The sequence below is a fragment of the Bufo bufo genome, chromosome 3, assembly GCF_905171765.1.
Source record: "Bufo bufo chromosome 3, aBufBuf1.1, whole genome shotgun sequence".
In the NCBI taxonomy this organism is placed as follows: Eukaryota; Metazoa; Chordata; class Amphibia; order Anura; family Bufonidae; genus Bufo; species Bufo bufo.
This window is the reverse complement of record NC_053391.1, coordinates 665,459,157-665,480,091: the sequence shown is the minus strand read 5'-3', so window position 1 is coordinate 665,480,091 and position 20,935 is coordinate 665,459,157. Positions and strand designations below refer to the sequence as shown.

General features: G+C 46.5%; 1 protein-coding gene across 1 annotated transcript in view; it reads left to right on the top strand.

The window, feature by feature from the left end:
* The first annotated feature begins 6,800 nt into the window (after nucleotides 1-6,800).
* HEPHL1 (hephaestin like 1) overlaps nucleotides 6,801-20,935 on the top strand; it is an 87,460-nt gene continuing 73,325 nt past the window's right edge. Inside the window, 1 exon segment of the mRNA XM_040426327.1 lies at nucleotides 6,801-6,999. Coding sequence (XP_040282261.1) covers nucleotides 6,830-6,999 — 170 coding nt within the window. The 5' untranslated portion in view covers nucleotides 6,801-6,829.

Below are 20,935 nucleotides of genomic sequence, written 5' to 3'. Positions count from 1 at the left end.
GATTCTGATATGCCATACTGAAAAACGGAAAAACAGAACGGAAACGGAAACACAACGGAACTCAAAAACGGAACAACAGATCCGTGAAAAATGGACCACAAAAAACTATAAAAGCCATACATTCGTGTGAACTAGGCCTAACACTATTTGTTAAGTAATGGAATGAAGCAATGCAAAGAAGAAAGCAAGTGATTTCGCTTTTCAGCATGCACGGTCTGGTCTGGGGTCTGCATTTATTTAAGTTGTCCGATGTGGGTCTTTCTATTTAGGGGGTCCAGTCTGGCTTTGTGTTTAGGGGGTCTGATTTGATGCTGATTTATTAAAATTTTTGGTTTGGGGGGCTGGACTTGTTTAGTTGTTCTGCATTTGTTTAGTGGGTCTGGATTTCTCTTGGGGGTCTGGGTCCAGGGGTTTGGCAGTCTGATCTGGGGTCTGTATGTATTTCGGAGTCTTGGCTCTGCATTTAGAGAGTCTGCTGGTCTATTTATTTAGGGGTCCGGGTGTCTGTATTTGTTTAGGGGGGTCTCGTCTTGATTGTGTTCTTGTTAAGAAATCTGCTATGGACTCTGTATTTTTTTAGGAGTCTGGTCTGGGGTGTATTAATTTGGGGGCATGATGAAGAGGGTCATATACAATACTCATAGTTGAAAGAGGTTGAGGGGCATGGCCTGTATAAATGGTCAGGGCATGTCAAAATATGTTTATAGCCACTTCTGAGACCCTCTCCCTGATACATTACATGCATATTACCCAAATTATTGAATACCGAGCACTTTTCTGGTTATAATTGGCTACATTGTTTTTATTTTTTACATTTTTGGGGGGAAAAAGATCAATCTGGTAAAACTCTGCTCTGTCATGTCCTTCTGAAAACCACATCCAAAATCACACCTCCTCCGATTACAGTGTACGCCCCCCCTCCCCCCTCCCACACAGATTCCTCTAGTGTTTGTCCAGTTGACAAATAGTTTTCATTGAAAATATTTGATTATTTTGGGTGTAAAGCCCCTTAAACCTGTGTGTCTCCAGACTGCAAACAAACGGGTGCAATCTGATCCTGAAGTCACAAGTGTTTGCAGCCTGCCCTGTAACAATGGAAACACACGTATCTGCATAAGGGCTCATGCACACGTCCGTGTTTTGGGTCCGCATCCGATCCGCATTTTTTGTGGATCGGATGTGGACCCATTCACTTCAATGCAGTTGAAAAAATAGAACATATCCTATTCTTGTCCATTTTACGAACAAGCATAGGACAGTTCTATAAAGGGCAGGACGTTCCCTTCCGTAAAAATGTGGAACACACACAGCCGGTATCCGTGTTTTGTGGATCCGCAATTTGCAGGCTGTGGTCGTGTGCATGAGCCCTATAGCTGCTTTCACATCTGCGGTGTGTATTACGGCAGAGAATTCTCTAGATCCAACACTACCTGATGCAAACAGAATGGCAGGGAATGCTATGGTTTGTATCCAGCCGATTCCCCGCATTCTCTGCCGGATCAGGCGGCCAGATCGTAGTGCGGCAGATGTGAAAGTAACCTTAGGCTAGTTTCAAGCTAGTTCCGTAAAACAGATCCGCAATATAAATGTATTACATGTTATTATTAGGGCACATGACCACGTTTTTTGTCGCACATCCGATCCGCATTTTTTACCGGTTGAATGCAGACCCATTCACTTCAATGGGGCCGCAAAAGATGTGGACAGTACTCCTTGTGCTGTTCATATCCGCACGTCTGTTCCTTGCCGCCAGCAACATTGTAGAACATGTCCTATTATTGTCCGCATTACGGACAGGGATGGGACTGTTCTGTTAGGGGCTGGCTGTTAAATTCCGCAAAATGCACAGGGCCAGAATTCCAAACAGCCAATGGTCATGTGCATGAGCCCTTCAGCCCGATTCACATCACCGTTTAGTTCTTTATTCTTCCGATCCATCAGATAAATAGAAAAAAAAAACTAAAACGGATCCTTTGTTTTGAGCGTCCATTGCTCTGATTTTGCATCCGTTTTTGTCAGTTCCATCTGAGAGCCATTATTTTTGATGGGGGAAAAGTACTTTGTGGAGGACTTTTTCTCCCTTCTCAAATAACGAAGACGGGGCTGACAAAAACGGATCCAAAATGAGGACAATGAATTCTCAAAATAAAGGATCCGTTTTTTTCCCCCCTTCTTCTGATGGATCAGAGGAACGGAAAACTAAACGGTGATGTGAACCCGACCTAATACTGATCAGGAATATTGATGGCTTGTCTTCTCGGTATGCTACATTTTAAAGGGGTTTTCCGGGATTTTGATACCGATGACCTATGCTCTGAATACAGGGAGTGCAGAATTATTAGGCAAGTTGTATTTTTGAGGATTAATTTTATTATTGAACAACAACCATGTTCTCAATGAACCCAAAAAACTCATTAATATCAAAGCTGAATATTTTTGGAAGTAGTTTTTAGTTTGTTTTTAGTTTTAGCTATTTTAGGGGGATATCTGTGTGTGCAGGTGACTATTACTGTGCATAATTATTAGGCAACTTAACAAAAAACAAATATATACCCATTTCAATTATTTATTTTTACCAGTGAAACCAATATAACATCTCAACATTCACAAATATACATTTCTGACATTTAAAAACACAACAAAAACAAATCAGTGACCAATATAGCCACCTTTCTTTGCAAGGACACTCAAAAGCCTGCCATCCATGGATTCTGTCAGTGTTTTGATCTGTTCACCATCAACATTGCGTGCAGCAGCAACCACAGCCTCCCAGACACTGTTCAGAGAGGTGTACTGTTTTCCCTCCTTGTAAATCTCACATTTGATGATGGACCACAGGTTCTCAATGGGGTTCAGATCAGGTGAACAAGGAGGCCATGTCATTAGATTTTCTTCTTTTATACCCTTTCTTGCCAGCCACTCTGTGGAGTACTTGGACGCGTGTGATGGAGCATTGTCCTGCATGAAAATCATGTTTTTCTTGAAGGATGCAGACTTCTTCCTGTACCACTGCTTGAAGAAGGTGTCTTCCAGAAACTGGAAGTAGGACTGGGAGTTGAGCTTGACTCCATCCTCAACCCGAAAAGGCCCCACAAGCTCATCTTTGATGATACCAGCCCAAACCAGTACTCCACCTCCACCTTGCTGGCGTCTGAGTCGGACTGGAGCTCTCTGCCCTTTACCAATCCAGCCATGGGCCCATCCATCTGGCCCATCAAGACTCACTCTCATTTCATCAGTCCATAAAACCTTAGAAAAATCAGTCTTGAGATATTTCTTGGCCCAGTCTTGACGTTTCAGCTTGTGTGTCTTGTTCAGTGGTGGTCGTCTTTCAGCCTTTCTTACCTTGGCCATGTCTCTGAGTATTGCACACCTTGTGCTTTTGGGCACTCCAGTGATGTTGCAGCTCTGAAATATGGCCAAACTGGTGGCAAGTGGCATCTTGGCAGCTGCACGCTTGACTTTTCTCAGTTCATGGGCAGTTATTTTGCGCCTTGGTTTTTCCACACGCTTCTTGCGACCCTGTTGACTATTTTGAATGAAACGCTTAATTGTTCGATGATCACGCTTCAGAAGCTTTGCAATTTTAAGAGTGCTGCATCCCTCTGCAAGATATCTCACTATTTTTGACTTTTCTGAGCCTGTCAAGTCCTTCTTTTGACCCATTTTGCCAAAGGAAAGGAAGTTGCCTAATAATTATGCACACCTAATATAGGGTGTTGATGTCATTAGACCACACCCCTTCTCATTACAGAGATGCACATCACCTAATATGCTTAATTGGTAGTAGGCTTTCGAGCCTATACAGCTTGGAGTAAGACAACATGCATAAAGAGGATGATGTGGTCAAAATACTCATTTGCCTAATAATTCTGCACGCAGTGTAGTTCACCAGTATCTGATTGGTGGAGGTCCGACACCCCAGATCCCCACCGATCAGGCACCAGTACATTGTATAGTGACAGTGCTTGGTATCGCACTCTGCCCCTTTGAAGTGAATGGGGTTGAGTGCAATACCAGGCACAGCCACTATACAATGTACAGCGCTGTGCTTGGCCGCGGCACTCCCAGCTCATTCGCAGGGGTCCCCGATGTTGGACCCCGACCTATCAGATTCCGATGACCTATCCTGAGGACCCGAAACATAACCACTGCTTCTTTTGTGAGCATTCAGTCCACTAATATTGTAAAATGCTCCTTTATATGTTTATGAAAATAAGTTTTTTGTTGCGCTTCGGACGTAGATGCTCTGTTTGATGCGCGGTCGCTCCGCCAATAACGTCAATAATTCTGATCATGAATCTAGTCATGAGTACAACACTGACATATATTATTGGATAAATGGTTTATCATCAAATTAGCCTTTATTACACAAACAATTCTAGCGTGTAAACCCAAGCATAAAAAGTCTACTAAATGATCCTTGTTTGTGGACAGCCTGGAAGGAAACCCATACAAGGTGGCCCCCCACATTAGATAAATGGTGGATGAATTTTGGTCCATCTAATATTTATGGGATGTCCAAAATCTCTCCCGATGGCAGATGGAAAGATGTTCTCATGGTAGAGAGCACCAGACGTGTGAGCCAGCAGCTTAGTGTGCGGGTATGCGGGGGTCCGGAGGGATAGCTGATGGGGTAGCTCACCGTCTAGGATGAATGACCTTTGTATAATACAACATATTATAAAAATATAATCAAATGCTATATATCTGTAGATATATAGTAAATGACATACTAACCATATAAAATACAGGTGAGAAAACTATCTTAGGTTGCTTTAAAGTGGTTATCCAAAGTCTAAAGCATGACCCCCAATGCCCGGACCCCTAGATTATACTTACCCCACTCCCCAACACCCGTGTCGCTACTGATCCCCACACGGCCTCCACTGCATCTCCCAGTCAATAGCAGGCCATGAAGGGGACGAGCCTCCCTAGCAGATGCAATGGATCCAGAGGGATCCAGAGGGACGCGGGTGCTGGGGAGCGGGTAAGAGTAATCTATATGAGGGACCCGGGCATGTTTTAGATTTTGGACAGTCCCTTTAACATCTGCATTGAAAGCTCCGTTCGGGGCTTCCATCACAGAAATTGTTAAAATAATGGTTTAATGCAGGAGTTAAAATGTTCTATAGAACGGAAACCGAATGGATCCCATTACAGTCAAAGGCATCTGTTAGGTCCCATTTCCGTCAGTTATGGGCAGAATCGGGCACTTCCGTTATTTTCATTCTTCAGCTCCTATAACGGAGGAGAAGAACCTAAATACCGAACGCTGATGCGAAAGCAGCCTAACACACACTTCAATACCTCTCTATTTTCAAGATCTCTGCTGGTTGTCAGTGAATGGAGCCATATCAAACACTATCCACCACACGCCATGCACTCAGAAGCGCTACAGATATCGGCTGGTGACGGCTCCTGCAGCTTTATATCTGCTCCTCTGTTGTGTTAAGATGGACAAAACAAACACTTTTACCTTTTGCGTCACCCCCGTCTCCTCCTAGATTGTAAGCTCACTCACTCCTCTTGTTTTAATATTTGACGTATGATTTTGTTTGTGCATGAACCTCCCGATTGTAAAGCGCTGCGGTATAGGTTGGCGCTATATAAAGATTATTATTATTAGTACTATTATCATTATTTATTTCTATCTCCAGAGACTGAAAACTTTCCTACAGCATAGTCCTGCTTACGGCAGCGACCGCCGCTATAGGGAGGGCTTTGGAAGCAGTTGCACCTGGATCCTTTTGCCACTTCTGAAGACCCCAGTGGTATAAATAGCACATGATGACCACGTGGGGGGATGGGAAGGGGGGGGGGGGGCACAGTTACAGATTTTGCATTGGAGCCCAGGAGCATCAAGTGACACTTATTCTTACAGCTGAGAGATTGCTGCAATTGTATCCAGTGCATTTTGCCTATACTGATACATTGTTGCAAACTATCAAGACATGAAAAGATTCGGATTGTTCTCAGCTATGAGATGTGTTATGTTTGCAGCCTCTGGATGAGCACGAGGATAACCCCCTTCACTAACAGCAAGCAGAGATCTTGAAACTTTGCAGAGCTTGATTACAATGCTGTTACAGATTTAGCATCGGGGCCCAGGAGCTTCGAGTTACATCTATTCTATACGGCTGAGAGATTGCCACCATAGGCTACTCTCACACTGGATCCGTCACGGATCAGCAAAAAACGCTTCCGTTACTGATAATACAACCTTATGAACGGATCCGGCATTGCAGTATTTTTAATGCCGGATCCGGCACTAATACATTTCAATCTAAATGAATGCCGGATCTGGCATTCCGGGAACTGATCCGGTATTACCTCCGTCCAAAATGCCGTTCAGTGACTGAACTGAAGACGTCCTGAACGGATTTCTCTCCATTCGGAATGCATTAGGATATAACTGATCATCAGTTCTTTTCCTGGTATAGAACCCCCAGGACGGAACTCAGCGCCGGAAAAGAAAAACGCTAGTGTGAAAGAATAACCATCTTTGCTAACAGCAAGCAGAGATCTTGAAGCATAAAGTATATTAGAAAGTCGCAGAACTCGAACACGATAAATGATAAAATCTTCGTCATCTCTATTGAGATTCCGTAAAGGAGGCGCAACCCCCTCAGGAGTCTCCACCACGCCATCCGTGCTGCATTGTGTCTGCACTCGCCCTGCACATAGCTGAGCCCTGTGGCTGGCACGTCTGCACAGTGTGTCCTGTGTCCAGAGCCGGCCTCTGGCTGCCAGGGGAGTGTCCTATGATATTCACAGCCAGCAGGAGCTGGAAGCCTTTCATTCTGGCTGTCCGCTGACAGAGACACAAATGCCTTCTCTGTGCTGCCCGACCATTGAAACTCTGCTGCTCCTCAGCTTATTGTCTGGACTGGGACAATCGCTCACGAGGACCTATTATATCGGCATTGTGGAGGAACCATGGGACTATGCACCGAGCGGCCAAAATCTCATCTCCGGACTCAATATATCTGATGACCAGTAAGTGGGCTGAGCCATTTTCTTGTGTTTTTGTGTAAATCTGCGTTTTTTCCGCATATAATCGAGTTCACGCCATGCAGTTCCAAATTCATTCGAGTCACGCAAACTCCCTTTTCTCCACCGCGTCTCCATGGAAATTGCGAGCTAGGGCCATCACTTCCATTGTCTTGTGAGGAAGCCACTTGCAAATGAATGGGACTCCATGGGGGAAATGTATGAAAATTGGCTTAGTTGCCCATAGCGACCGATCTGTCATTTGTCACAGCTCCTTTTGGATTCATTCTGATTTTCCTTTGCACCTGTTTTGAAAAATCTCCCCCAATATGTCCGCAGTGCCGGGGGTCGCACCGTACTCCAACTTTTGCTGCTACTTGCCATTTGCATAGTGACGCAGCCCTCGGCAGGTGATGGACGACGTGCCCCTCTTCTGCTGAATTTTGCAGGATGAATTATGCAATGTCTGCAGTCACAGGGCCAAGTGGAAATCCCTACTTGCTAACGGCGTTTTCAGTATATTTTATTAATTCACGATCACCAGCAATGCATTAACAATGAGTTTATTATGGCGCTATCTATGACATGCTTGAGTCATTGACGGCATAATATAAGGGATTTACAACAATTTGTGGTTTTATGCATGACAGACAGGGGGTAATATAGAGGTATTTGAGGTATTGACCACTGGTCGGGCCCCTTTGGGTGTAGGTATGCAGTTATAGGCTAAACGTCTTAAAGGAGCTGTCTGGTTTAAAGGGGTTGTCCACAATTTTTAAACCAGCATCAGGCTCTGAATACTTTTGTAATGGCATGTCATTAAAAATGTAGTATAGCCACTGAGTTATTCAATAAAATGTATCTGTATGGCGCCACCTGCCGCATGTTCATTTTATTCTTTCTCTGTCCACCTTGCTGAGGTGGTGGCACATGCTCAGTGCCATCTGACCCTCGCTGATCAGCTGCTAGAAGAGGCTGGGCGCTGAGTGAGCACCATTGACTCTTACCCAGATCAGTGGCGTCATCGTACATCAGTCACGTGGCCTACTTGCTGCTCAGCCTCATTCAAGTCAATGGGGCTAAGCTGCAATACCAAGCCTAGCCACTATGCAATGTACGGTGCTGTGCTCAGCGCCAGGAGGTGGATAGATCATCAGCATCTGATCGGCAGGGGTCTGACACCCAGGACCCCCGCCGATCAGCTGTTTGAGATGGTAGTGGCGCTGGCAGTAGTGCTGCGGCCTTATCACTGTTTACTGCTGGCCCAGTGACTTCACGACTAGTATCAACTGGCCTGGGCACAGCTAAGCTCCAACTGGCCTGGGCACAGCTAAGCTCCAACTGGCCTGGGCACAGCTAAGCTCCAACTGGCCTGGGCACAGCTAAGCTCCAACTGGCCTGGGCGCAGCTAAGCTCCAACTGGCCTGGGCGCAGCTAAGCTCCGCCCAGGCCAATTGATACAAGTCGTGACGTCACTCGGCCAGCGGTAAACAGTGAGAAGGCCGCGGCGCTGCTGGAGCGCCGCTGCCTTCTCAAACAGCTGATCGGCAGGGGTCCCGGGTATCGGACCCCCGCCAATCAGATGCTGATGATCTATCCAGAGGATAGTTTGAACAAACTGCAGAACCCCTTTAAAGGGGTTATCCAACCCCTATAATGCTACCCAAAATGCCCGGGCACCACATACATTTTATACTTACCCCACTCCCCAACACCCGCGCTGCTCCTGATGCCCGCACAGCGGCCACTGCATCTTCCTAAACATGGGGGTAAGTATAACCTGTATTTGGCGCCTGGGCATTTTGGGAGGCAATATAAGGGTTGGATTACCCCTTTAAGTTTAAATGCTCTATTAGTAAATTCTAAAGTAATGGGGGCGGAGGGGTGGGGAGGGGGGTTTCTGTCTTCAGGTCCCTTATCTATTAGCTGGAGCAAAGCAGCAACAATGAGCATCTCTCTCTGGAGAACCCAACATGCTTGCATTATACATAAAGCCTGTTGATATCAATGGGTACTGGTTAATGCTTCATTTCGCCAATGGTGGCACTGCAGGGAAACTGAATGCTTTCTGCTGGGCTCCCCTACAGACTACAGCTGATTAGCAGTGCAATACATATGATAAGCTTATCAATGGACGACAAGGGATCGACAATTAAAATGAATTGTTTGGACTAACCCCACCATCAAGCACCATCCTTGACCATCAAGCACCTGCATCTCCCAAGACTATGTTAAAGTCAGCTCTTTGGTATGTAATGGCCCCCCCCCACACACACACAATTTCCTTGTCTATGGTCTAGAGCAGGGATCAGCAGGGCCGATCCTAGGGTCACAGGCGCCTGGGTGCAGAAATATTTCTGGCGCCCCCACATGGGCGTGGTTATCTTACTAACTCCTCCCCTTTACAATGTTTCTATGGCAACAACTTCAGCCCCCAACTTCAGCCCCACGAATCGGCGGCTCGGCTGCTCGGCTTAAAAAAAAAAAAAAGTCAAAAAAAAAAAAGTCCCGGCGGCTCGCTCGGCCAGGGCCGGACTGGGGATAAAAACCAGCCCTGGAAAAAGTTGCACACCAGCCCCACAGCATTGCGTCATTATTTACTTGTTTATAATAGGAGAAAGCATTCATTTTAAAACACGTGTGTAAACACGAATATGAACTTTGCCCCACGATAGCTCTTTTGTAGAACCCCCATAAAAACTTACAGTTACTTGACTTGGCCCTTGGGGATCTCGGACGCCACTTCAACACTTTGGCCGGGGGCTCGGCGGAGCTGATGTTGTGCTTTAACCTAATGAGAAAGATTTCATAATAAGGATTTGGAGAAAGGGCAGAGGGATAGCAGAGCAGGGAGAGGCTGGTGCTGCTACTAGGGGGTCATACCATGGGGGAGTAATAAAGCCCACCATAATGCCCCCCCAGTAGTAATAATTCTCCTTATAATATGCAAAACATTTGTAATGCCCCCAGTTGAGCTAATGTTCCCATAATGTGCCAATATAAAATACCCCTTCTCAGTGCCCCCGTAGATGACCCCCATAGTGCCCCCCCTTCCCCATAGTACCCACCATAATGTGTCCCAGTATAAAATGCCCCTATACAGAGCCCCCATATAAAATATCTTCTTTTTTAGCCTCAGTAGATGCCCCTATAGTGCCCCCCAATAATCTGCAGTAAGATGTGCCCCCATAGATGCCCCCAATCATGTGCCAGTAATAAGAGCCCCCCCACCATCATGTGCCAGTAGCCAGAGCCCCCCCATATCATGTCAGTAGCCAGAGCCCCCCCATATCATGTGTCAGTAGCCAGAGCCCCCCATATCATGTGCCAGTAGCCAGAGTGCCCCCAATCATGTGCCAGAAATAAGAGCCCCCCCACCATCATGTGCCAGTAGCCAGAGCCCCCCATATCATATGCCAGTAGCCAGAGCCCCCCCATATCATGTGCCAGTAGCCCCCCTTATGTGCCAGTAGCCCCCCTATGTGCCAGTAGCCCCCCTTATCATGTGCCAGTAGCCCCCCTTATCATGTGCCAGTAGCCCCCTTATCATGTGCCAGTAGCCCCCCTTATCATGTGCCAGTAGCCCCCATATCATGTGCCAGTAGCCAGAGCCCCCCCCCCATATCATGTGCCAGTAGCCAGAGCCCCCCCATATCATGTGTCAGTAGCCAGAGCCCCCCCATATCATGTGTCAGTAGCCAGAGCCCCCCATATCATGTGCCAGTAGCCAGAGTGCCCCCAATCATGTGCCAGAAATAAGAGCCCCCCCACCATCATGTGCCAGTAGCCAGAGCCCCCCCATATCATGTGCCAGTAGCCAGAGCCCCCCATATCATGTGCCAGTAGCCCCCCTTATGTGCCAGTAGCCCCCCTATGTGCCAGTAGCCCCCCTTATCATGTGCCAGTAGACCCCCTTATCATGTGCCAGTAGCCCCCTTATCATGTGCCAGTAGCCCCCCTTATCATGTGCCAGTAGCCCCCCATATCATGTGCCAGTAGCCAGAGCCCCCCCCCCCTTATCATGTGCCAGTAGCCAGAGCCCCCCCCCCATATCATGTGCCAGTAGCCAGATCCCCCCCATTATCATGTGCCAGTAGCCAGAGTGCCCCCATATCATGTGCCAGTAGCCAGAGTGCCCCCATATCATGTGCCAGTAGCCCCCCATATCATGTGCCAGTAGCCCCCCTTATCATGTGCCAGCCCAGTAGTCCCCCCTTATCATGTGCCAGCCCAGTAGTCCCCCCTTATCATGTGCCAGCCCAGTAGTCCCCCCTTATCATGTGCCAGCCCAGTAGCCCCCCTTATCATGTGCCAGCCCAGCCCAGTAGTCCCCCCTTATGTGCCAGCCCAGTAGCCCCCCTTATGTGCCAGCCCAGTAGCCCCCCTTATCATGTGCCAGCCCAGTATTGTACCTATATAAAAAAATAAAAAAAAATAATACACTTATACTTACCTCCAGCAATGCGATGCGATGCAGGCCGCCTCTTCCGTCTGTGTCCCTCGCTATACGGCTCAGGCGACGCGATGACGTCATCGCGCCGCCTGCACCGGCCTCTGATAGGCTGCCAGCACTAAGCCGGCAGCCTATCAGAGGAACAGGAGGGGACACACCTCTCCCTCCTCTGCCGCAGCACAGGCATCTGTATTGCCGTCCTGAGGACGGCAATACAGATGACTATGGAGATGAGCGCTTCCGCAATGGAGGCGCTCATCTCCTGCTCTGCCCTGCCGCCGGCCGCGGCCGCCCCCACTTGTCACCAGGGCCGCGGCCTTGCGGCACTCAGGCTTGCCGGCCCACCGGGAAATTTCCCGCTATCCCGGCAGGCCAGTCCGGCCCTGCGCTCGGCGCCTTTCGGGTGACAGCGCTGGGGTGCGGGGCACCCACTGCACCCCGTGTAGGATCGGCCCTGGGGATCAGCAACCTTCGGCACTTCAGCTGTGGTGAAACTACAACTCCCAGCATGCAAACGTGCTCGGTTGTTCTAACAATTCCCATAGAAGTGAATAGAGCATTCTGGGAGGTTGTAGTTTCAGAACATCTGGAGTGCCCGAGGTTGCTGATCCCTGGTCTAGAGAGATATCGAGTTGTAGAGTTCTATGAATTTAGAAGTAGGGATGAATGAATGAAAGTTGCCTGGACCACTTCTCCTTCTTCTTGATGAGATCACTACACTGATGCTGAGAGAAGAAATAGAGCAGGGAAAATGGATGGAGGAGAAGGTGGACCAGAAGGAGAAACAGCAGGGGGCGCTACTGGGGAATTTTTTTTTATAAAAAACAAACAATATTATTATTACATGTATATTGCCATAATACTTCATTTGAAATGAACCCCCCTGAAAAAAAAACAACCTTGATATAAAAAATGCCGGATGGAATACTGCCTGTCCTACTTGCACGTTAGGTTAGACAAAGGCCCAAGTTTTTTGGGGCAGACTGATTGCTAGGGATACATTACCTGATGACCTCATATAAAATGGCCCAGTTTTTGGAACTACTTAACCTACCAAGATCCACCAGACGATGTTTCTGTAAAGGCGGTATCCAGGATTGTTGATTGCATAACCACAGGACAGGCTGTAAATATTCCGTTAGTGGGAGTTCAACCTCCTGACTCCCTGCTGATCACCACAAATCCCTTTCATGGTTTACACGGGCATAATCCCATAATATAGTTGCGGCAGTGCCTAGTACTGCATCTCAGTACCGTTAACTTGACTAGGACTTAGCTGCAGTACCAGGCACAGTCACTGTTTAGATAAGTCACTGCACCTGTGTAATCAATGAAAGGGACTTGAAGCTTGTTGAAACATCTAAACCCCTTCACTGATCAGTGGTGGCCCTGAAGACAAGTCAGGATATGCAGTCAAAAGTTCTGGAGATCCCTTCTAATTGCAATATTAGACCCTCTTGGGAAATGTATGGAGTAAGGAGGCTGGAACATCATGAATAATGGTTCTGGAAGGATGGTTTGTCTTCTGGTAAAGAATCCTGGTCCTGAAGGCCTTTGGTGTGTTTGGTGTTTTTTTTTCTTGATTGCATCAATGTAAAGTATAATTTCACTTCAAAGGGCTTAGCCCATGATTAATGTAAAAAATGAGAATCAGGCAACATACAGTACATGACAATCTCTGTCTAACAAAGCTAGAACCAGCCCTGTACCTCTCATGGATCCAGAGATCTCCCCATTCATTGCTCTGCTAGATTTATATCAAGCTGGCAGCTCAAGAGGAGTGTCCTTTCTGCTACTGCTCTCTCCCTATCACAGCTCAGGGGGTTGTCCTTTCTGCTACTGCTCTCTCCCTATCACAGCTCAGGGGGATGTCCTTTCTGCTGAAGATCTCCCCCTGTCACAGCTCAAGGGACTTGTCCTTTCTTCCCTAGCTCTCTCCTTAAAGGGGTTTGTCCACCTCACACATAGTGATGTCGCGAACATAAAATTTTCAGTTCGCGAACAGCGAACGAGAACTTCCGCAAATGTTCGCGAACTGGCGAACCGGGCGAACCGCCATAGACTTCAATAGACAGGCGAATTTTAAAACCCACAGGGACTCTTTCTGGCCACAATAGTGATGAGAAAGTTGTTTCAAGGGGTCTAACACCTGGACTGTGGCATGCCGGAGGGGGATCTATGGCAAAACTCCCATGGAAAATTACGTAGTGGACGCAGAGTCGGGTTTTAATCCATAAAGGGCATAAATCAACTAACATTCCTAAATTGTTTGGAATAACGTGCTTTAAAACATCCAGTGTGTGTATACGATCAGGTATGATGTTGTATCGATCAGGTAGTGTAAGGGTTACGCCCGCATCACAGACATTGACAGACCAAACTCCCCTTTTAATGCACCGCAAACAGTTCATTTGCACAACCGCAAACTCCCCATTTGCACAAGGTTGGATACCAAGCTAGCCACGTCCCGGTGATGTCATTGAAGGTTTCTTCCTCCACCCAGCCACGTACAACACCAAGGGTCCCCGAAAGGTCAATTGAATTGATTTTTCGAACGGGGAGATGGTTAAAAAAACGCTGGCTCCCTCCCCTTTGTTTTTATCCACGGTGACTGCGTCTGCGCCGTGCAATTTACTGTCACACCCGATATGAGTGGTATTTTCTGTAGTACTATTCTCATCAGTTTAATCCCTCTAACGTCCCCAATCTGGGTGCCATTTATTGAATAGATTTTTCGAACGGGGAGATGGTATCAGTGGTTGGCACTGGCAGTGGGCACACTACAGTCAGTAGAAGCGGGCCTGACACACACTGGCAGCAGGCAAGCAACTGAAATTACACTAAAGTGTAAAAATTAAATGCCTTATTTATCGGCAAGCTACTGTGCCACCCGGTATGAGTGGTTGGCACTGGCAGTGGGCACACTACAGTCAGTGGAAGAGGGCCTGACACACACTGGCAGCAGGCAAGCAACTGAATTTAGACTACTGTCTAAAAATTAAATGCCTTATTTATCGGCAAGCTACTGTGCCACCCGGTATCAGTGGTTGGCACTGGCAGTGGGCACACTACAGTCAGTGGAAGCGGGCCTGACACACACTGGCAGCAGGCAAGCAACTGAATTTAGACTACTGTCTAAAAATTAAATGCCTTATTTATCGGCAAGCTACTGTGCCACCCGGTATCAGTGGTTGGCACTGGCAGTGGGCACACTACAGTCAGTTGAAGTCGGCCTGACACACACTAGCAGCAGGCAAGCAGCTGAAATTACACTAAAGTGTAAAAATTAAATGCCTTTTTTATGCAAAGTCCTGTGCCAGCCGGTATGAGTGGTGGGCACTGGCAGTGGGCACACTACAGTCAGTGGAAGTCAGCCTGACACACACTGGCAGGCAACTAACCTTAGATTAAAGTGTAAAAATTAAGTGCCTATTTTTTAAGCAAAGTCCTGTGCCACTCGGTATGACAGGGGTGGGCACTGGCAGTGGGCACACTACAGTCAGTGGAAGTCAGCCTGACACACACTGGCAGCAGGCAAGCAGCTGAAATTACATTAAAGTGTAAAAATTAAATGCCTTTTTTAAGCAAAGTCCTGTGCCAGCCGGTATGAGTGGTGGGCACTGGCAGTGGGCACACTACAGTCAGTTGAAGTCGGCCTGACACACACTAGCAGCAGGCAAGCAGCTGAAATTACATTAAAGTGTAAAAATTAAATGCCTTTTTTAAGCAAAGTCCTGTGCCAGCCGGTATGAGTGGTGGGCACTGGCAGTGGGCACACTACAGTCAGTGGAAGTCAGCCTGACACACACTGGCAGGCAACTAACCTTAGATTAAAGTGTAAAAATTAAGTGCCTATTTTTTAAGCAAAGTCCTGTGCCACTCGGTATGACAGGGGTGGGCACTGGCAGTGGGCACACTACAGTCAGTTGAAGTCGGCCTGACACACACTAGCAGCAGGCAAGCAGCTGAAATTACATTAAAGTGTAAAAATTAAATGCCTTTTTTATGCAAAGTCCTGTGCCAGCCGGTATGAGTGGTGGGCACTGGCAGTGGGCACACTACAGTCAGTGGAAGTCAGCCTGACACACACTGGCAGGCAACTAACCTTAGATTAAAGTGTAAAAATTAAGTGCCTTTTTTTAAGCAAAGTCCTGTGCCACACGGAATGACAGGGGTGAGCACTGGCAGTGGGCACACTACAGTCTGTGGGCCTGCAGCTCCTCACACACAGGCAGGCCAGGCAACTGCAATATGTATATAAAGGAAAAAAAAAAAGCAGACTAATGTTGCAGCCCTAAAAAGGGCTTTTTGGGGTGCTGTCAGGACGCTGTCCTTACAGCAGAGATCAGATGAGTCTTTCAGGACTGGAGTGGACACTGAATTCACTAGCCTAGCTATCGATTTCCCAATTAAATCAGCAGCAGTTACAGTCTCCCTCCTCTCACTAAGACTGCAGCTTCAGAATGAATCTAAAATGGATGCTGTGCAGGAGGTGGGAGGGTCTGGGAGGGAGGGTATGCTGCTGATTGGCTGGAATGTGTCTGCTGACTGTGAGGTACAGGGTCAAAGTTTGCTCAATGATGATGTATAGGGGGCGGACCGAACATCGCATGTGTTCGCCCGGCAGAGGCGAACGCGAACAAGCTATGTTCGCCGGGAACTGTTCGCCGTCGGATAGTTCGGGCCATCTCTACTCACACATTGGTGGCATATCTCTAGGATCTCTATCTCGAGAATGCGGCCCTCCATTCAGTTTTATGCAAGTGCTGAAAATATCCGCACGACAGCTCGGCTATTTCCAGAACTCCCATAGAGGTGAATAGAGAGGTGGCCGTTCTTGCGTGGTTCGCTCACCATGCACCAGCTTGGATCTTTTCGGAACTCCCTTAGAAGTGAGTGGAGAGCAAAGCACGCATGCACGTGGCTGTCTTTTCCTTTGGGCTTCCATTCTAGAAATGGGTATGGGTCCAAGAGGTGGGACACACATCTATCTGACATTGGTGGCATATCCTAGCGATTAACCCCTTTAGCTTTTACAGTTTCTAACAGTAGATCCATCTAGTGGCAGTTGATAGATGGAACTGAGCATGTACAACCAACTCAGCAAGGTGGACAGAGAAATAAGGAAAAGAACAAACAGCAGGTGGCGCTATGCAGATAGAGTTTGTTAAATAGTTAAATGTATATATTACATTTTTTATTGCATGAAGTTATAAAAGTATTTAGATCCAATGTAGAATATTTTTCATGGGACAACCCCGTTAAGCTTTTACTTTATTATTATTGAGAATTCCAGGAAATGGTTCTGGCTGTTTACTGTTTAACTTGGTAAGAGTGGCATTCCAATTATGACAGAAAAGCTGGCACTGAGCATTTATGAGCTAGGACAAACTAATTCTCACCCGGTCATGTTGACTGTACAAAAAGTCCATTTCCTTATTGGCTCCTATATTTGGATGAATGAAGAGTCAGATTACTTAGTCATTAGTGGATTACAATTATCTATTAGGATTAAGAGGGTGTTATTCCCTAGTAGAGTATGGTGAAATCCCACTGAGCATAATGCCATAGTAGGTGGCTTATAGACCATAATCCCAAATGAAGCCTCATTCACACGTCAGTGTTTTGGTCAGTGGTTTCCATCAGTGACTGTGAGCCAAAACCAGGATTGGAGCCTCCACAGACATGAGGTATAAGGGAAAGATCTGCACCTGTTCTGTGTTTAGAGCCACACCTGGTTTGGGCTTAAAATAACTGATGAAAATCACTGACCAAAACACTGATGTGTGAATGAGGCATGATTCCAATGTCACTTCATATGTGCTTCATACTTTCTAATATCCAGACACCAGTATTTTTCATACTGTAAGATGCACCAGACTATAGGACGTACCCAGAAGAAGAAAAATATTTCATACTAACTAGAACTTCACTAGTTTTGGTAGTCTAGGGTAGAAGAGGAAGTTGACATTTTATTCCCTGGTGGTCTAGGATAAAAGTCATCTATGATATATGAGGGGTGTAAATATAATATTTCCTTGTGGTCTAAGGTAAAAAGAGGATTAATATCTGGTGGTCTACTCTATATGAAGGGGTAATTAGTTCCCTGGTGGCCTACGGTAAAAAAGGGAATTAATACCTGCTGATCTACTGTTTATGAGTTGGTTAATGTTTTGGTCCCTGGTGTCCTAGGATAAAATAGGAGGTTGATACCTGGTGGTCTTGTTTATATAAAGATGTTAGTTTTTTGTTTCATAGTGGTCTAGAGTAAAATAGATATCAACCACTTCATGAATCTCACCCTGTTCTCCAGGGAATAGCCTTGTGGTTATAGTTCCCTGCATCTCAAGGGATACTATGCACAATCCCATCCTGCAGTCCAATCACACTTGAGGTCCTCATTCTCCCTCACGCAAGGCAAAGCAGCCTCCACACAGTACCCAGTCTGTCCCAGGACCCCTATAATACTAACCCTTCCACTGCCAAGTCCTTTCAGTCCAACCAATCTCAGGACTCTACCGCCAGGCCACATCTTAGACCTGCAGGGCAGCAAGTAGTCTCACCAGTCCGCCACAAGGATCCTCTCTAATTCTATCCATTCTTCTTCAGGTCTGAGCAAAGCATTGCACACACCCCAACACTGGTTCCCAAACAGAGGGTCTGTTCCTCTAGCCCCAGTGGACTCCCCAGAGGTTACCACATGGAGTTCTGTTTCACCACAACCAGATGCCCTATGAGGCACACTTCACATAGGGCACTTCCCACAACTCTAAGACCATAAATGGTCATCTGTATGCTCATGATCTACTCCAACCACTGACCTCCACTTAACAATGCAGTTGTATCACCTTCTTCTCCGGGTTTCCCTCTCCCTGCATGGACAACCACAGCGCAGTACAGGCTTTCTGTCATACCTCCTGACCTTCAGTTCACCACCTTTTTGTTCAAACCTCAGTTTCCCCCCTTCCCTACCCCAGGGTGAAAAACCTGTTTTATGGTGAACTGCCCTCTGAAGAAAGGGCCAAAACCCTTTCTTAATGGGTTCTCCTTAGCCCCTTTTTACACTACATGAAAGAACAAGAAGACATGTGAAGGGAGAGAAGTTAGAACCTACTCAGGAAAGTTAAAGTCCTCGTCAGAGAGGATGAACAGTAGTTCTGTGTTGAGGAGGAAGGTCCTGGCATGGTAGAACCTAGATATCTTATTACAACCTGGAGCAAACACTCTGAAAACTGTTTACATACCGGATTTTTATTAACCAAATAAAACAATTTCTTATATACTCTATAACACATAAACTGTTTTATGGTCTTATCACTGGAAGTCCACATTAAAGCTACGCCCCTCCCCCTTGTTATGTAATGTATGTGAAACAATCCTGTGGCATCTGCTTTGTGTTAACATTCACTTCTCACAGGCTATACATACTACATGTTTCTAGTGAAAGCATCTGGAGCTTTTTCCATGAATGTGAAGTTAAGTGTTGGGCTGTGCAAGGCCCCAGGGGGTGAGACTTCAGAAGACTTAGAAGACTTAACCCTTTAATGAACATTGCAGAGCCTCTTTCCTTTCCTGATTTTGACTGTTCTTGTCCAGCAGTTTTCTTATATGTGTCTGGAAAAGCTGGTTAACGACCAATATGGCCACCATTACTTCCTGTACATAGACTAGCGTTGGGAAGCGCGTCTTTCTCCCAGCCTCTTGTGGCACCAAGGTCAAGGTAGACTGAAACGTCCAATTGCCAAGTCGCCATCTCGTATTTTATATCCATCTACCTTGGATTTAATGAACGTCTCATGTATGCACTATTTGTTTTAATAAATATCAATTTGTCACTTTTGCACCAAAATCGAGAGAGTGCTGGATTCTTTTTCTGCTATATGACTCTTTCACAAGAACCTCCCTCTTATAACTAGGCCTAGAGTGCGTCCCATTTACTATTCAAGTATTATGTCCTGTCGGGTCTGCTCGGCTTTTCGTCAGTGACCAGCGGCATAGTTATAGGGGGTGCAGAGGTAGCAGTTGCTACCGGGCCCAGGAGCCTGAGGGGCCCAAAGACCCTTGTAAGATCCTGGTATTATAGAAACTGCATGCTGGTCAAGTTACACCTCTGGCTGGAGGGAAGGGGTTAGATGAAGAATTTGGCATGGGGGAGCGGGGGGCGCAGGGGCGTAACTACCATAGTAGCAGACCATGCAACTGCTATGGGGCAAGAGGGGGCCCAGTTGGGATTATCCCCTCTTCTACTGGGAGTAAAACCTTGGTAAGGACTCTAATATCTAAAGAAACAACTTTTAGCAAATGAAGCAGCGGAAAAAATGGCCCAAGGGTCATTGAAAGGGGTTTAGGCGGAAACCCTTCTGTCCTGTGTGGGGGGCCTGGTTTGATGCTTGCTATGGGGCCCTTACTTTTATATGTACGCCACTGGTAAGTTTTGCCTCAGGCAGCACAAAGGCTATGTGCTTCCCTGAATCCCTGCCCCTGGCCACAAAGCATTGAGGGAAGGGGGGTCCAAGCTGAACTCTTGCACCAGGGCTCATAGCCCTTTAGCTACGCCCCTGTCAGTGACTATAATAAGCGTGCATCTTCTGGAAAATCCTTAGCATTGCCGACAGGAGATGCTGTAGCACAGCACTTTCCTTGCAAACCGCGGCACTCATGCTGGTCAGGTCACGTCCAACTGGTTCTTAGAGACATGCAACCAATATCAATCCTTAGACAACCCCATTATAGTCATTTCTGATTTTCTAGTTTATGTAGCTAAAGGTAATCATTGCACGGCTCGAAATATCTAACGTGTGGAAGATTTACCAGATTTATCAAAATACGGCATTTGTTCCAAGAACCTGGCGCCATAAAATTAGATCTATGCCAGCTATGAGCTGGTGTAGATTTCTGCTATATTTATGGCAGTTTTTGGCGTAAGTTATGGTAAATCTGTCAGGCCCCTCCCAATAAGCCACTTTCCTCTTTTTTTAAAGTGATAAGAGCAGCAAAAAACAGTCAAAAGTCCTAATTTTTTGTTTCGCACCAAAATTTGCACCTTTTTTATGCCAGTTTTCTGTTTTATAGTCATTGATAAAATTTTCCCGATATGGTATAAATATTAGACAGGATTAGTAAATCTGCCCCTCTGTGTTTCCAGTTTGCTGCTATGCTTGCTGTCAGTTAATGGAAACCTTCTTGTTTACTTACAGCTGATACTGGTCATGTTGAACCGACACAAGTGCAAAGCTTATTACGAGAGCGCTCTGATTTCTACGGCATGTACTGAAATAGATTTAGTACATTCTGAGGATTTCTATCAGAACATAGACAGTTGCAGACTTTTTATTACACAATAATTAGCAGAAAATCTTAGGCTTTTTATCTTATCAGTGCCCCCTTACCGTGGCATCAGCCCCAGCCTTCTGCACAGCCGTTGGCAGTGTCTGTTTACTATGCTAAAAAAACAGTTTACCCGCGTCCATGTGACAGAATGTGTCACTG